Source organism: Varroa destructor, unplaced genomic scaffold (genome assembly GCF_002443255.2).
Source record: "Varroa destructor unplaced genomic scaffold, Vdes_3.0 BEIS01000006.1, whole genome shotgun sequence".
NCBI lineage: Eukaryota > Metazoa > Arthropoda > Arachnida > Mesostigmata > Varroidae > Varroa > Varroa destructor.
The window spans coordinates 8970073-8988512 of NW_019211459.1; the positions used below are offsets into that span (position 1 = coordinate 8970073).

General features: G+C 43.2%; 2 protein-coding genes across 21 annotated transcripts in view; one reads left to right on the forward strand and one right to left on the reverse strand.

Annotated features, from left to right (window-relative positions):
* Nucleotides 1–14796, forward strand: part of LOC111253556 (uncharacterized) — a 134005-nt gene extending 119209 nt beyond the window's left edge. For all 9 annotated transcript variants that reach the window (XM_022813126.2, XM_022813127.2, XM_086993694.1 and 6 more), the window contains 18 exons: nucleotides 200–249; nucleotides 484–578; nucleotides 773–1036; nucleotides 1302–1411; nucleotides 1590–2037; nucleotides 2204–2628; nucleotides 2800–3916; nucleotides 4152–4823; nucleotides 4961–6682; nucleotides 6910–7080; nucleotides 7355–7520; nucleotides 7847–7947; nucleotides 8482–8586; nucleotides 8766–9000; nucleotides 10301–10504; nucleotides 10731–10862; nucleotides 11089–11270; nucleotides 11425–14796. In XM_022813126.2, coding sequence (XP_022668861.1) covers nucleotides 200–249; nucleotides 484–578; nucleotides 773–1036; nucleotides 1302–1411; nucleotides 1590–2037; nucleotides 2204–2628; nucleotides 2800–3916; nucleotides 4152–4823; nucleotides 4961–6682; nucleotides 6910–7080; nucleotides 7355–7520; nucleotides 7847–7947; nucleotides 8482–8586; nucleotides 8766–9000; nucleotides 10301–10504; nucleotides 10731–10862; nucleotides 11089–11270; nucleotides 11425–11544 — 6319 coding nt within the window. In that variant the 3' untranslated portion in view covers nucleotides 11545–14796. The remainder of the gene's footprint in view (nucleotides 1–199; nucleotides 250–483; nucleotides 579–772; nucleotides 1037–1301; nucleotides 1412–1589; nucleotides 2038–2203; nucleotides 2629–2799; nucleotides 3917–4151; nucleotides 4824–4960; nucleotides 6683–6909; nucleotides 7081–7354; nucleotides 7521–7846; nucleotides 7948–8481; nucleotides 8587–8765; nucleotides 9001–10300; nucleotides 10505–10730; nucleotides 10863–11088; nucleotides 11271–11424) is intronic.
* Nucleotides 1–18440, reverse strand: part of LOC111253362 (uncharacterized) — a 131803-nt gene that overhangs the window by 109264 nt on the left and 4099 nt on the right. For all 12 annotated transcript variants that reach the window (XM_022812639.2, XM_086993714.1, XM_086993713.1 and 9 more), the window contains exon 5: nucleotides 14341–18029. In XM_022812639.2, coding sequence (XP_022668374.1) covers nucleotides 17768–18029 — 262 coding nt within the window. In that variant the 3' untranslated portion in view covers nucleotides 14341–17767. The remainder of the gene's footprint in view (nucleotides 1–14340; nucleotides 18030–18440) is intronic.

Here is an 18440-nt window from a genome sequence, read left to right on the forward strand (position 1 = left end):
TCGATGAGATCCTACGACCAAATCGATTTAGATCCAAGATCAGCCCGCACAGATACAGTCGTGGCATCATCATCTCCTACTGGCTCCCAATCGCATATACTTAATTCAAAAATAATATTGCTTCTTTCGTGTTTTAATACTGGTCCACTTACGCATTTGTTGAGTGCCACCTTGCTTTTTTGTGCCTGTCCTATTACAGTGCCCAATATGTAAGCCGAATTCTACAGTCATCAATCGACAACTATTTCAGTGAGTATGATTGCTTTTTCGTCCATCGATTCGGTATTATCTGGTCGTATTAGCATAGGCATCCATCGCGACCGTTGGCAGCTGGTTCCTCCATGTTATAAATAAATGTATGTTTGAACTTTTTATAAACACTGCCTCTACAACCATGTATGCCTGTGTCGACCTCGGAAAACCGTGCAAGCATGGCGGCGACGGCATGCCAGTGAATAAGTAGAACCCAATTGTGCGTTTCAGACCCACCGCAATATGACTTCCAACAGTACCAACCATTCCAACCCTACCACAATCAGTACCCGTATAGCGACTATCCTTATGATTATCACTCACAGGTGAGCTTTCTGTTCCTATGCATAAAGAACATATTTAGATATATGATTAAAAGTATATTATCTAAATACGAAAAATCAAGACTGTTCAATGGGAAGCGCTAGTCGACGCTACTCTAACCCTTTTTTCAATAGGACTGTCTAATCATAAATGTTGGCTAAGTTAAGATACTTTTCATGATAATTTGTCACTACAGGTGCCCGTACCTCCCCAGAACGATTTCCACCAGCAGCTGGCAGGCTTCCAGCAGTCGTTCAACCCTCCGGCCATTGAAGACCCATCGTCACAGCAACAAGCACAGCCACAAGCAGAGCCGCCGCTACCCCATCAGCCTCCACTTGCCCCCCAACAACAAGAACATCAACAACAGACCCTGAACGTGAACCACTTCCCGCCTCTTTTGTCGTATGATGTCGATCCCCCGAAAGACGCCAAAGAAGTTCTGGTCCCGAATATCCAGGTTCTACTTTGACTCTTATTTTGTCTCACCTTTGTATAATTGAAACATATAATACACGTAGATATAAGCGATTCTTGCGTACCGATGATTCTAAAGATTTTGCATAAACATATTTGAGGCTAAAAAATAAATAAGCCAATAAATAGCTATGCCATAAGTTACTAAAAGTAGCGTACAAGTTTTTAAACCCATCAATTAGCGCATATACGAATCTGCTTTATTAGATAAATTCCGTGGCTCAGTAGCATTGATCTGAATTCGACAGGCAAGCCGTCCCTCGAGATTTATAGTAAAAAGCTCGAAGTTGAAACGAAAGACCATCCTTCGAAAGGCAAGGCCCACGCCCACGTTTGAGTTCAACCCGACGACGACAGAGTACGTGTTATCGAAGTATCGAAGTTAAAAAAATTACGATACAGCAACCAACATTTTTTCTCATTAATATATGTATACTAAACGATTTTACGTTTCTATAAAACCTTGCCTTGTATTTTGTATATATATATATATATATATATATATATAATAATTCCTAATTTGCTCTATTTTATAGGATTGACACAGCCTCGTACGTGACACCGATGCGTCTCCGCAAGTCGTCAGTAGTTCGACGTCGTCCTCAGGCATCCGAATACCCCGAAGTAAACCCCGAATTGGCCCGAATTCCCGTGCTTAGCCCCGCCCCAACTCCCGAATCGACCTTCGTTGCACAAACTCCCACGCTGATCCGCAGCTCACGCGTGATTCCTCGTCAGCGACTGACATCAGTTGTGATTCAGTCTAGCCTACCGCAATATTTATTCGAGAGTGCTCAAGTGGAAGAGCTTGTGACGCCTGAGCCAAAAAAGAAGCCCAAAGTCAAGAAGCTGCCGGACGGAACTAGGCGTATTGTCTCCAGCCGAGTGCAGCCAAAGTTGCCGGTTCCATTAACGTCTGCTCCACCGGTTACGTTCTACACAACGTTTACCTACTTAACCACGTTTCTGCATGGAACACATACTGTAAGTGACATCAATGACCCACTTAATTAGATCGTCTACCATATGTTATTGTTAATTACGAATGCTAGGTAGCGCTGTATCTGCCACAAGGCAACAACGCCGCATGGTGAAGTTTTGCATTCCTTACCACTCGTTGATCGTAAAAATTGCTGTTCGATCTTCACAGGTTTATCAAAGCCGTGAGTCCGTTGTGACCTCTATACATAGTGGTCAGGTAGATCCAACATTATTGTCGCAGATCTCGAATGGTTATGTCGATGGATCAACTGTTCCGGTAATCACAAAGACCAAGGGTCTGGCTACCACCATTGTGAATCTACAAAGTCGACTGCACATCGCAGGTGACATTGCGCCAGCATCCAGCATAGCGCCGACACCACTGATAGAGGCCACTTCAGTTACGCCCACATTCGACCTTGATCAATTAGATAATGTGAAAAAGACGGTCTACGTGTTACAAACGTTTATGTACACTGTCGTCGATGAAGCCGGCGTCACCCACACGTCGTCGAAAACTGAGATTAAGTCTAACATTTTAGCTACCCCCACAGGCCTTCTCAAGATACAGAACACAGAAGAAATGTCGATCAGGTATGTTATTATAATCAGCAAGTAAATAACATTGTATAATCCGTTCGCACTTCAGATGTGTTCCGACGATATGTGTTGTTGTTGTAACTGCGGTCTAAGCAGTATCTTCTTGTAGGAACTGATTATACGTGTATACAATGTATCATTGCCCAATTTCGATGTGTATTTCAGCAATGGTTACTTGGCGCTCGACAACACCCGCACGGTAAACCTCGCCAACGACGTTCGCAATGGCAAAACAACAAAAGTTGACCTCTCACTGCGTACCGTTGTCAAGCTGGACAACGTGGGTGACGCCATCATTCGCACACAGCCTGCTAGCTTTGAACATACGTTAGCAAGTATTGAGCCGTCCGTAACGCAAACTACGACTGAATACGTACAGGTCACAAGACCTATTGTTAGCTCAACGGATATGACTCGAAAGAAGATTAAGATTAAATCGATTGTGCGTAAAAGACCGGGGGTACAAACGAGTATTTTGGAGCCGTCTCAACTGGAGAGCTCGTTCCTGTTTGAAATTACGCCGGCCTTGACTGAACCAACAGATTCCTTAACTGAGCTAATAAGCGTTACAGTTTCACCTACTAAACAAGTGAAGAGACTGAGGGTGACAGTTCGGAAAAAGGCAAGCAAGCTTGTCCGGCCAGTGCCTGAATCATCCAGCACCTTCGTTGATCAGACCTCAGCTACACCTCCTCAGATCTCGCAACCATTCCAAGTTGTAACTAAGAGCAACAAGACCAGACTTAAAGCAAGCAAGATTATCTCGCGTCGGGTACGACCATCCGATCTAATTCGTCAATCACCAGTAATCTCGGTTACTCCTGTGGCTTTTACAACCACGACGCGCCTGCCGATCGAAGTGTCTGGCTCAACAGAATATCGTGACGTTGAATTGACCACCTATTCGCTGGTCACCTCAACGATCACGCCCAGCTTTTTCCCGTCCAGCCCGCATCTTGCAAGACCTATACAGTCCTCACCGGTCGTTCTCACCTACTTCACAACAACAACATACACCATACCGATTACTCGTGATGGGGCCACAACCTATTCCACGAGTGAGCACACCAACAGCCGCATAGTGACCCAGTATCCTGAACCCTCCTCTCTGCAGCCATCACTTGTACTAGATGCTGCTCTTGTAAATGAACTTCAGACCCCACGCATCTCCGACTTTGAGACAAAGACGATGTTTACGACTTACACGTATTATACAACTTACTTCGTCAATGGATCAACATCGGTAATCAGCTCTCTGAACGTCATCTCCAATACACTTCAAGTAAGAAGTCACCAGGGAAAGCTATCGTCCCCTTACTGTGTGGTATACACTCGTATACCGCACATTAAATATGTATAGTAGATTTAATTCGAATTTCTATTCGACATCTACTTATGCACACATCCTGCAATTTCCTGATATCAATAATTATCCGTTAGAAACCAAACGAATGGAACACACTGACACATCTTCGTTTTATTCTCCTGCTAACTAATGCACTGCCTTATTTCTATAGGTTCCACTCCTCTCAATTCTGCCGACTCCTGCCACTCCTCTGACAATTCTCAAAACCTCCGAGCGTCTCAAGGTATCGACGTCATACAGCACATTTACGTTCTACGCCACTCTGTTCAACGGCACCTCTTCTCTCGTTACTCCGTTCGAAGAAGTACAAAGTCAGGTGTTCACGCTCACAGAGTCGTTCGTCGTCACACGGACGGTCAGCATTGCTCCAACAGCGGGTGCTGCTTTGCCATCTGACATTTTGCAGAGCGTCCTTCCTGATCAACCTCCACAAGAACCGGTCAGATCAACGCAGACCTCCTCAGTCCCGTCCTTTACTCTGTTTACACTTGCACCTGGGTCGACATCATCCTCGCGTTCGGGCCCGCTGGTTCCTTCCGTCAAAACTTTCCTCACGACGTTCACCTATTTCACAACGTTCTTCCGTCAGTCCTCTTCGTATGTGGTCAGTAAAGAATCAGTGGTCACGAGCTACGCAACCTTATTCGTCGACCAGGCAAAACTTAAGCCTACAACGACAAAGCGACCTGTCAGCACTACAACGAAGCTCGATCCACGAGTCCCGTACACAACCTACACATCGTATACCACTTATACGTTCTACACGACATTGTTCGGTGGCAAAGACAAGATCGTCATCTCGAGCGAGCAGATTGTGCCTCAGGTAAAAGCTTGCCTCTTTCTCGGATTGCTGTGGTAGTATTTGCGCTATACTTTTAGCGCTTGAATAATTAATACTATTTTTTGTCAACTCTTCACTCTATAATTTTTCTCTTTCCTATATTCTGTACAACTAAACAGGTGGTCACTATGCGGTTGGATGGATCTACAACCAAGATCACTCCTACGACAACCCAGTATTCCACCTACACCGCTCCACCTGTCACGGACGACCTCGTCCCCTCAACGGAGACTCAAGAAGTTCGCAAACCACTGGTTACAGTGACTTCAATGTCTTCGCCATCAGCTTCGTTCTTCTCTCCATCGTCGACCACTACTACCAGTACGTACGAAGTTGTTAGTCGTCCAACGGAGACCACCATGACAGCACTATCGGAAACGAGCACTGTTACATCTTCCACAACCGAACGAGCTGTTGAAACAACGACAACCCTGTTTACCATACCAACTGTTGCACTGCCAGAAATTATCATCCGGGACGACAAACCCACAGTGTCACTTACCAAAAAATCATCCACAGTCACGTCAACGGCTCCGCTCACTACCTTACCACATACCCAAACATTGATCCTGTCAAGCTCAACCAGATTCTTCGGGAGAGATCGGCGACTCACACATATTGGATCTGGAAGTATACTGTTCCTTATTACTGGTCAAGATGGACTTCTCACCCGATCACAGGGTCTTACCGCGACAGCCAGTGCAACGATTGCTACTACTGCCATCGAGCCGACAGCGACGACGACAACGACAACGACGACGGCGACAACGACGACGGCGACAACGACGACGGCGACAACGACAACGACGGCGGCGACGACAACGACCACCACCACTGTCGGGGCAACTCAGATTGCGCCGTCGAATACTCAGCCTGGGACAATCCTTGACCTCACCGACATCCTTGGCGGTAAGGGAGGTAAGCTTGGCGAGGCAATCAAAGGTATTGTCAATCTATTCAACACGAAGAACACGACGACTAATCCCGATGCTGCCACTAGCCAAATCAGTCGGAAAGACTCTTCTCTACCTGCTGGACCAGTCATGGTGTCGAGCCAAGAACCTGTGTTCATTCCGCTTAGTCCCGTTCTCGATATTTCCAGTTTCATCAAACCTGCCGCTACTTCAGCCAGCATAGCGCCAACAAGTGTGCACTCTAAGCTTACCCCGATCTATAAACCTGACGAAACGAAAGAAGGAAAAGGGCTCCACATTTCCCGTGAGAAGCTTATGTCCGATATATCAAAGGCCATGACAAAGGCAACATCTGCCCAGACGTCTACAGTGGCGTCCAAAAGCATCATCCCCTCAAAGACAACTGGTTTTGAGACGACGCCTTTGGAGAGCGTATCGGTCATCGTTGGGGCGGAAACAATCTTTTTCGATGAGGGTACAAGTACTGAGCTTGCGGATAGCACGCGTGAAGCAACGGAGGTTTCCACTTCGACCACTGGAATCCATCCAACGTTTGTACAGACCGTTGGATCTGCACCCGCAACGGTCAGTCCTAGTCCCGAGGTTTCTGTGGAGATCTCACATGAGTCTTCAGTGGCGCCCAAATACGAGGTGCAAGCCCAATCTTCAATCGTTGTTCAGCCTACAGCAAGTAGCAGTCCAGTTGAAAGCATTGTTTCCGAAAGCAGCATTCGGCCAAGCAGACCAACAATTTACTTCCAGGTATCTTCAACTGCGACCACCCCCGGTCCTAAACCGGTTAGCGAGGTGGATTATGGTGGAGTCAAAGTGTTCATTGCCGGTCGCGGCAGCAGAAAACCTGTTGAACCTGTTATCAAGCCGGAGAATCCACAAACAACTAGAAAGCCCCTTCCTAATATCTTTAAGGTACCGTTATCTTTTTTCTTTTCTTTTTTTTTATTCTTGCGAGTACAACATGGCCGTCCATCTTTATTTTTGGGACACTCGAGGTTGCAACATTTTACTTTTTCGTCAGGAAAGCATTTTTATGCTTTAGGCGAGACGTATTCGAATTTCAATCACAAGCAGACATAAGATATATTTTGGCACAGAATCTCAGGTCAATTAGTTTCTAACTTGCCTAACTTTCACAGGTCGGAACTCGAAAAGGTCCAGGTACAACGACCAAGCCTCCCTACACCGGCCCTAAAGTTAAGATCAGCTTCCCCAAACCGCCTCCTGCCGCTAGCGATATCGGACAAACTAGTGACGACTTCAACGACATCTTCAGCGCTTTCCAGCCGTTTAATAGCACGATCAAAGAGGTCTTATTCAATATATGTATATACAATTCTCACTAGAAAGGCATACCTCATGTACGATTTAGCCTCGCATTTTCGAACTATGCAGCTGAACCTCCTTATCATGTGTAGATTGTGGGCATTGGTAGAAGTAACTGACTTTATATATATATATATATATGGCACTCTGTCAGAGTTATCTATGGCTGGATTCCTTTAATTAGCAATAAAATCGTAGAGATCGACTCAGGATAGCTTCTGTAACATCGAGACCGCCTTTGTGAATTTGCTTGAATAGCAACCGGACGGACCCACCCCAACGCCTCTCTGCTATCCGAGTTGCGACAGTTCCCGGCACGAAACCTGCGCGCCTAATCCATCGAAGTCCGCTCGCAACAAATACATTTGCGTTTGTCGTCCTGGCTATACAAGGGATCCCGATGGTACATCTAATCGTTGCATTGGTAAGCACCCTAGTTGCGTTTTACTAGATAATATCTGAGGTTCGATTTACTAATGATCGTGCGTTAATTCGGTACTTGGTCCCACTTAACACGATTACTATTACTTTTCTCCAGATCTAGCTGATTGACTGTAGCAAGGCTAAGTTGTTATTGCTAATTTCTTGACTATACTTATTATCCATTCACGACATAGTGGATAGCATGCAATAGATTTTCTTCCGCATAAAATCTAGATATGTAAGCGATATAATTTCGTCGTTTACAGTACTCGCCATGTAGAGTTAATTCAGTTTATGGACGTTTTTGGTTTGCTATTTGGTATTTAGCCTCACAAACGTTCCTTCTGCCCGTTCATCTTATTCGGGCATCATCGAAAGGATCTGCCCACTCACAAATGCCGCGGCTTCTGCATGCCCTCAAAGTTTCGGTATGTTTTTACGGTAAACGTAAAGAATCGTTTTTGCCACAGTGTAATTTAACCTATTTTATCATTGAGTTAAGTAGTTGTACTCTAAAGCTTTAGATTTTTAATAGGAAACCAGTTGTTGCATAAGGCTAAAACGGACTGGCGCCAATTCGCTGATGAAGGCCCACAGGCCGTGACGCGGTGAGGGCCATTCCGAAATTGTAAAAAGTGTAGTGATGTGAACGCGGGGGGCTGATGTAGCCAATATTGAAAAGCTTAATAATTAATAAAAATTTGAGTCTTAGTTCGGGATCGACCTAAAGGTCCCAGGATTGTGATCCCGGCCCTCTGTTCGCCGCGCTATGCGCTGCGTTATAGATTTTTCCTTCACGTTCAAAAAGCGTACGGAACTGATGCCTCCGGAATATGATTAGCGCTAACTAAATGGAGTAAGCTAGCTCATACAATCAGAGATTTAATTGTAATGCACTAATAGCGAATAGAACAAACGCTGAATAAATTCAGTATCGTATCTGTGTCTTTTTGCAATTTCAGCTTGAACAGATGTACAGCGACCATCTTGGCTTCCCCAAGGGATCCTTGCTTGACGCCAAAATCAACTCGGTTCAGAAGGTCACCAACTATCAAAACGAATCTTCTGTAAGTTATAGAGTATATTTTATATAGTTTCTTTATACGATAATGCTAGTTATTAAGTACAGCGTTTGTCGAGCTTTTTCAAGATACTGCTGACACAAGTACCGACACCTTAGAAAATTAACAATTTCTAACGTTTCCGCTGCTTTCCCTCTATTATGTCTCTACTTTATCTTTTGTAGCTGGCCCTCACTCTGGTACTATCACAAAGAGCCTCCAACGCGGACATATCGTTACCGTTGCTTTCGGAGCAGCTGACTCGAAGCGCTTCGGCTCTTAATGCCTCGCTTGTATCGTTGCAATCGCCCTTCTTACTACTGGCGTCCGCTCCTATTGAAGCACTTCAGGATCTTGATGAGTGCACTTTTGCTGATCTTAACGATTGCAGCTACTACGCTCGATGTATAAATGTACCGGGTAAGCACATTTGGCATTAGCGTTTACAAGTTATTAGCTTGAATAACAAGTTCCTGTTGAAGTATTGATGGCGCTAGCATCGGATCGACTGATTGTTTCTAGTTAAGGGTAATTGTTTTGACTGTCGGGCGTATGCTCCATTATCTTCATTGGTCTGTTGTCGTCATAAGCGGTGATTAGGTACATTCAGTCATGAAGCTCGAAAATATGCATATACGACCATGTCTTCTCCACTCTCTTTGCACTGGAAAAAGCGTTGATAAGACAACAAGAATAATTTGCGAGATCAGCTCTGAGCGTACAAAAGTCGTTACTACTTGCCAGCTTTGGTCGGATCGCTTCAGAACAGAAAATTTCGAATTGAATGGCAAACACTCTGGACGGTCCCAAAAAATGGGCACTTCGTAAGCAAAATGGCTTAGATGACTTATCTACTGTTTGTATGTTCTGGGAAAGACCGAGAAAAAAGGAACCGGACCACCATAGACTTAGTGAAAATAACAAGCAGTCGATAAGGACAACATGGCTTGCGTTGCTTGCACCGCAGAGATGATAGAAGATTGTTTTCTACGACACCTTTAAACGCGAGCCAGAATAGTTAGACTCTGTCAGTTCAATGCCATGAAGGAATATTAGTTACTGAAAGCTGGGATATGATGGGATAAAGGGGGTGCTGTACTATGGGCTACCCGAACCCTGGAGAAGAACCATAGGAGCTCGTTTAGAAAATCCACTCATTTGGGCCACGAAAAAGGTCTTGGATTGGTAAAAGGTGGCGCAAAGTAATATGATTGCACGAGGACGCTATATCGAATACTGCTTCAAGCAATTAATGAAAAAGTTCCCACGCAGTGTATAGCTCGCAATCCGCTCGATATAATTTTCACTAGCTTCAGTCAGTGCAAGCGGCGTAGCTCTAAAAAATTAGTCTGCAAATGGATCGACGAATGAGTGTCTACCAAGGATGAAGCCTTTTTTTCCCCATGAACTATCAGAAAGAGGGGCAAACGTCGTAAAAAAGAAGGACACTATCTTAACTAAAATGTGCTCGCTTCTTTCTTCGGAAGATAAAAAACACTTAAAGGAACACTCAAAGGAGCTTCCAAACGTAACTCAATATATTATAATTTTGTCTAGGAGCATTTTTTGTTATGTAATTTCTTTAATGAAGAAATTTTTTACCTATTAGCTAGTTCAACTTAGATATGATGCCGACATTGAATTGATATTATTCTGATGTGACGAGCGTGAAGGATAAGTCAAGTAGTTGCAATATAGTAATAGCTCGTTTCGTCGATAGGCTCATTCCACTGCGAGTGTAAATCGGGCTACCAGGATCTGGACGTGGATTCTCCCGGCAGAACTTGCTCGTCGGAAATCAAGAACTGCCAGTTCTGCAGTGCTCGAGGAAGCTGCATTTTGGGTATTGACAATGGCATCGAGAAGACTACCTGTCGCTGTAATACGATGTACCTTGGAAGACGCTGCGAGATTAACGGATTAGGTTGGTTTTTGTTTTCATTTCAGCCCTTCCAATTTTCCTAGCAAAAATCAAAAGACACTCATGCAGCTTCCGACAAATAATTTTTCAAGAGCGTAATTATACGGTGTATTTCAAATGGCTCGTTTATTGAAGGAAGCAATTTTCCTTCCTCACCGTTACACAGCAGTAACAGTTTTTTAGCGGTTTTCATCGCGTGGACTTATGCAGGATTTTTTTTTTCTTACAGTATTAGCTATAGCACTTCCAATCGCGTTGTCCTTGCTCACCGTGACGGTGTGCTGTTCGGTCAAACGCTGTAGGCCACGATATCGATCCGCGACTGTCAAACCTCCATTGCCACCAACGAAAATTGCCATGGGTAAGTGACCATCGCCAGGACAATACCACAGAATAAGCAACCTCTCTTCTAAATAAACATCCGATAAACGCCGTAGGCCGTTCATTCTACCTACATGTACACAAAAGCAACGTTATCTACTAAAAAATTGCGGTACCAAGATATCTCCAACGACACAGTTCGTTTGTTTCCGATCGCTATACTTACGTTGCTTAATAGTAACAGTTGCCCACGACTATTATTACAGCCTATCCAGGTGGCGGATCGTTGCTAGCGTCATCTGATAAAGGGCATTCCGATAAGACCCAGATGATAAGTGACAGCTCAAGCGAGGGCGAAACTAGTCAAGGTGGCGATCCGCATGGCTGGCACGGACATGGCCATCACCCACACAGCCACCACGGACCCATTGATGGTCGTCACACACAGGTTTGTTCAAGTCAACTTAATACTAACTCATTCACTAAGGCTGACAAAATACCATATTAAGAGATATTCGTTACAACCCCAAACGCATAGGCCCCGTAAAAATGCTTAGCGTTAACAACAGGCCAAAAAGTATGTCTGTTCGTGTCCTTTGCAGATGTCGTCCGGAGGCTACAGTGGTTACGGGGACAGTCTAGCTGAAACGCTTTCGGCACACCCGCTCCCATCAATAGTAATTCCACGAGTCCGGCCTAAGCTTCCTGCACGACAACGGTGAACAAAACGGTGCAGGAGCCTTGGAAAGTACGCAACATAAAGCATAAATTCGAAGCATAAATTATGAAAAAAAAGGTCAACTCCCATTCCCCCCAAAATTTAGTTGTCGAAAAGGGATGGCATGTGGACTGAACAAAGATTATATAACCAGTCTATTTATTTCGCTGTTTGCTTCTCATGGCAACAGCTTCACTACACAATCTAAACGCACCGTACAACCATATCAGGACAAGAGAGAAGAGATGTGGAAGTTCAAAAAAATCAGAGAAACTGTTTCTGTCGTGCAAGTGTTGTCCTTTCGTTGAAAGACGCGTTCTCGCTCTAGATATTGAGCATGGCTACGTTGATTTTACACATAGAAGCAGCCCAACTATTATACTTTGCATGGAATAAACGCGAAAATTTCAGATAGACGGATGGATAAAAAGTGAAACGGGTCGAGAATGATCATTATCTCCGTGTTATACAACGGTGTCATAAGCGACTGCTGTCGCAGAAAAAAATTGCACTCGATGAAAGCTAACTTATTGCGCTACCCGTTATATAAAAGATATAACGCCTAAGGCAAAAAGTGAAACGTAAGTGAAACGTAAGTGAAACGTAAGTGAAACGTTGATAACAACATAAGCGAACGCTAGGTAACAATAGTTTCGTTATATGCGATGCTATCGCGAAAATAAGGGAGCCATTGCTTTGTTCTTATTGCCAACACCTCCCGACAGGCGGCTCTGCAGACTGCGCAGATACGTATCGTCTGCGACGCGTAGTTTGGTTCGTTTACTCCCATGTGGGCCTGTTCTTAAGTTAATAGTATCCTTAAATATATATATTTAAGGAATAATTAATGTAATATCGACGCTTTCTCGGCGAGGAACTAAGAAAACTCCTAACAGAAATATAAGCATCTGATGATGCGACTCTTTTTTTTACCCAACAACTGACGAAGACAGTAGCAGATAGGCTCTCCTCACCGTTGAATACATATTGCGTACAACAAACTTTCAGTGGCGCCTACTAACTACCAAGCTCACTGTGTTTAATTACAAATTAGTAGCCGAATACGTAAGGTGCGATTATAACGCAGTCCTATTAACAAATTATGACGCTTGGTGACTGACGAAAGGGTAAGACTATGTAATAGCAAGTCTGAGGGAAAATTTAAGCAAAACTATCAGCACTTAACTGTCACTCTAATCGAAGACAGACGACAGCTTTCGGAAGTCGATGAGACATTTATAGACAAAGAATGGATAGCAAAAAAAAAAAAAAAAACAGAAAAGGAAATCGAACAGCGAAAGGTTTATAGTACCTTTTAGTTTCGTCATAGGCCTTTTTTATGTTACTGATTCTGGAGTCCTAAAGGACCCGCTAGTAAATGTTCTTCTCGGCCTGGAACAAATACGTTCCAGGGTGGTAGGTTCCGGGTCGGGAAAGACTCAGGTCGCCCCGATGGGTTGCGCCCAATGTTGTGCCATCCACAAAAAAGGTTCGTGAAATTTCCGAAAAGCCGCAGGACAAAGCGGGGCGTTTCGAGATTTTCTTCTGAGGACATGAAAGTCTAACGTTGTTACTTATAGTTTATGCATGTTGAGACTGATCTGAATATTATTATTATCTTAATTAGAATTAATGTTATTTTTATAATTCTTTGTTTACGTAGCGAGAAAGGAACGTGTATCTGAAGCGCGTTATTGTGGCAGCGGTAGAAACAGAAACAAAACAGCAAACCGACGCGTAAAGGCACAGTCTCTGCCCTGGCCTTAATTCATTAAATTTGGGCTGCCCACCCGAAACAAGTCTTTACCACAGTGGCGAAGGGTAGACCAAACATTGCACTAAAAGCAAAAAGAACTAGGTTCAACGTTCGAAGATAAACTCAAAAATGATAAATGTTATTATCAGCATCGACATCAACCATTCTCTAGTGCTATCAGTTGCTGAAGCTCCATTGTGATCGCACATCCTGCCAGTAGTTACGGGCAGGCTTTTAGGTAGATCATGACGACAAAATCGATCGATTGATGACAAGGGAGAGAAAAGAAAATAATCATAAATGCTAATTCTGACTAGATAATTGCAACGATGATAAAGGAAAGGTTGTCACGAACGGTGATGAGAAACCAAATCATTTTGATCATTGGTGGGCTAGAGGGGTCGAAAGTACAATGATATTGATACAACAAAGTTACCTGAAACAAAGTTTCTAGATATACAGCGGAATAGGAAGAAAAAACCATGGGCAAGTCAATGGCAGTGAACGGATAACTAAATAAGTGTTACAGATTAATATCACCATTTCTATTCATCTAAATATACTACTTATGGTTGGTCTAATGTTACTGTTCATACGCACGATTTGCCCGGTGGGCTGCGAAGTACGACTAGGTTTGGCTCGATCTGCATTGATTTTGGGGAAAAATTCGTGATCCACTGCCTGTGTTTATCTTTATGGAACTCTAAGTTTAGACTCTTTACCGGTTACCAAGTTATCGGGCGGAATCATGCATGCACGCGTAACTCGCTACCTCGTCAATAAGATCAACGAAGTTTACGGGATCGTTTTGCTCAAATGAGGTGTTCAATTGTTTTGTTGTCATCATTAATTTTTAAAGCCATTCTTGGCGTTTATCGCGGATCCTCAGTGTTGAACAACGACAAAAACTCAGCGACTACGACTACGGTTACTGTGACAATATACTACAATCGACTATGTGTTAACAATTGGTTTTCATCCCTTTTAGTCTTCCAGCGAATGTGTTATTATATCAATAAATAATATGGAATAATAGGCACTCACTCGATTTGAAATCCGGCACGCTGCCCGCCGCGCTGAGACGTTGAAATTGCTTGACGAAATGTTGTTGGCTGTCGATCTTAAAGCAGACGACGTACATAAGCTAGATTGGTCGTTGCTTCTGTTATCGATTTGTTGGTGGAAGCATTAAGTTGTGCACACTCTCTGATTGTTATTATATATCTTTAACGTGTCCAGGTTCATTATTGTTGGCCGAGCAGTGACGTTTACCAATTGTAAAACTACTTACATTTATGTATATCCAGTGTCCTGGTACTCCAAAACAGCAGCACATTTTCCATTCAATAAATTTTTTCATAATGTCCTATTATTTACAATTTTTAGTACGACAGCATCATTGAGACGAAACGAATTCGAGTTGAAACATTGTGATATTACCAATCGATGTTGACATTATGCAGACTGTAAATAAACGTTTGGTTGTGTTTTATCGAAAAATCTAACTGGCCTTTAATCGCACTTATAGTTACGAAGCTGATTGCTATCGTATGATATTGTTTGTTTAGGGGCTTGTATTTATGGGTTATGCCCTTCTGGAGGCTTAACAAAAAAACTTGTTGAAAATTGAAAACATACCTAGGCCTCGTAAAACTTCTAGGATTACTTCATGAACGGCTATTGCGATCAACCGTGAAAGACGAACTCTGTAACGAGATTACATATATAATCGTATAGAGAGTATATAACGGGGGGGGGGGGGGGGGTCTTATTCATACATATGTGTGGTAAGTAGAAGTTAAGGGAATTAGAGCGAAACTGTGTAATTCTTCTTTTTAAAGCTAGTTATTGTCGAAGATTGCCATTGTCATTGGCAGAGGCGGCAGCAGCAACAGCGGTTGGAATGTTGTCGCGGTTCGTAGCCAACTAGGGCGAGCTTAAAAATTGCTGCCATTTGTAAGCACTACTTTAGACGTCAGGTTCTTATGTGATACGAAGCCTCAGACTCAAACAAGGACCATCTAACATGTCCCTCAGATTAGCCAGCGAACTTACGAATTGTCAAAGGAATATAAACCATGTTTCTGCTTAGCCGAAATACTAACATTAAAACTCTGAACCTCATGAGTTCGCTGCGTGTAAATGTAGTGCGTATATGTACAACTGTAAGGGCACAGGAATAGGGTAAGCCACGAATGGAAAAAAAGAGGCTATAATGCTTAGTGGGAAGAAGGAAGTATCAATTAATGGCTACGACCTAATGAATTCGACGCCCTAAATCCAAGCATGTACGAAAATTCATGTATTAAGCTTTGATGATAACTATCGTACTAGTGACTAGAAAAGAGAAATATGAATTGTTTGGTACGACATGGAATAAGTCAAGCTGATCTGACTTAATGGAAAGTTGTCTCTCTAAACTTGAGACGAGTATTGGGTATCCTGAACCACGCTTGGTACTCTCCACCGTTTACGTATCCAATACGCCAACACGTATTCTATTCGGGAGGCAGAAATTTTCAATCATTGTTGGTTCAACATTTCGTGCGGCTAAGCGCCGATAGTCAAGCGATTCTATTCGCTCTATCTTTCATTGCAGAATCCACCGCAATTGAACATCACGAAGCGCGCCAACGCCTCAACGTCGGCCAACTTCGCGGTCAATAAACGTCCAGAGAGGAATTTGTTAATATATACACATACAATAATCCAGCAAGGAATTGCAACTTGTTCCTAAATATGTCCAGTTTCATCAGCGATGATCGAGGGTAGTGAATTTGTCGGACTCGTTTTTTGCTGTAGACTCCTAGACGACTTGCTCTGTTTTCAGCACAAGATGGTACAAAAACATAACAAAGTGCTCCGGTTAAGTTCTGCTTTCGTTATAAACACGTTTACTAAACTCATAAGATTGCTTTCAAAGCGTCCTTATAAATGGCAGACCACGCTTTCGTTCTAAAGCTCCAAAAGCGATGATTGCTCATGATGAAAATTAAATTAGGTCAAAGCAGGTATGGCTTCCTAGCATCTCAACGTATGCGCGTCTCCGCTAGGTTTCCACTAAAGGTAAACAGTATCGCGCGCATATATCCCTCATGGTGGCTGGCGACCGCGTTTAAGCCGGAGTAGCTAACACTAACAAGAAAACCGGCACCGTTTTTAATTGTTTTTATTTTATTTAAACACGCTCCAAATTAACAAAATTGCAAGCGCCACTAGAATCGACATTATCCTGGAGCAGCGATAACAACGGCAAGTAATAGCGGAAATATCACATCAACACCGAACGTATCCGGTGAGACTGAGCTAGATAACGTCAATCACACATGACCTACTATATTGGTGCCATATCTTTGGCATAGCTCGTTGCACGCTAAATAGAAACGTACAATGTCGAAACCCAAAGGTTAAATCGCTTATAATCATAATAACAATAACAAAAATAGCTAGCTACATGTATAAATTCGAAGGTGAAAAAATAAATCGTAAAGCAAGATAGATAATTGACACTGACCACTGAAACAAACATCGCGTCGCACTCAACAATAAACTTTGTTCCTAAAACAATTCAGCAATGTTTCCGCCCGAATTTCGCCTCTCCACGTCGGTCTACTTACTCTATTTGGTTTCTATGTGTTCGTATCTGCTGATCGAGCCAACCATCAGCATCGTTCAATGTCTATTGTCGAATGCACTTCCTCGTAGTCCAGACGCCCTAGCGTCCCCATCAGTAACTAGTGCTCCCTATGAACACGCTCACTGGCTATAAAATAACACATGTTACATACCCTAGAACTAACTCCAGTGCAGCGTCCATCGTAACGACACTACACTACAACTAATCATCGGGAATCTTCAGTCATCACAACAAACGCAGTCGTGATGAGTGGTCGAGCTTTCGGGAAGCGTCTTTCCATGGGTTGCATAGAATAACAAATACCTATTTTCGAATACACCAAATGAAATATACGCGCGTTAATTTCTAGAACGTCTAGGCTAAACTAAGTAAGAGTGTCTCAAACATATCAAATGTGAGGGTGTACATCCGGTAAATAAATTTGGTAACACGTCGATCCATACTAAAGTTATTATGTGTTTCTCTCGTTTAGGTTCTGATGTGCGTACAACTTTTTTTTCTTGCTGGCCGCTAATGTTACGTACGTATTTCTGTTCTAGAAATAGAGGTGGAATTGAAGATAGTCAACAGTCCAACAGCCGTCAATGCATCATCGTTTTCGTGCATAATCCACGCTTTTTGTTGCTTTTTGCTGTTTTTATCATCATCATCATCATCATCATCATAAATCAGTAAACGTATAGTGAACTCCTCAATCTTATAATAAGCTGATTGAATATGTTGTCTGACTATTCTTCGTTTTCTTTTATTGCTTTTTTGTTCTAAAGGGTCTCGACACGTGAGACGAGGTCTACAGTAACGTGAACAGGAATTATTCCCCATTATTTTGGGAAATTACAAAGTGAGGGTTGCAACGCAGGCTGACTCATCAAAGTAGCCCTCAGGGAAGAGGTTGTTGAACATCCGGTGAAGGATAGGATCGTCTGAAGAACAACCGCCGTCAGCTTTCGGTGGGCCCCACACGCTGTCCGGGGATGAACAGCTCAGGGGTCCAACGTCTAACCAGGGCTCGCGCGGACACGGCGGAGGCGATTGTGAGTCCGACAGCGACAATGGGTCCGAGATATCGGAGAGAGTTCTGCCAAGCGGGGAAGATCTGCATCAAGATCAAATAAAGCGGTCATGCAGTTTAGAAATTTCTTGACTTCATTGAAAATTTACTTACAGCAAACCCCACCATATCTTGCTTGTCGTCACATATTAGCGGAACACAATAACGTAAGAAATATTGATACTATCAGTGCGGGCTCAATGATGATTTCTGGATCTCGGAATAGCTGAAAGCAATTTTTGGCGTCTTTGCTTAGCATAGGAGCATAGTAGTTTTATAAAGGGGGTACTAAGAGGGGTATAAAGAGGGGCTTTATGAACTTTCAAGAGCAGTCTTCTACCAGTGTACCTATGCATACATAAAATTAACGAAGTGGAAGAAGTTCGAACTGTGTTTTGTCTCGTATGAAATATAAACTTTAGCCAACTTGAGATAAGGATACATTTTTGAAAAACC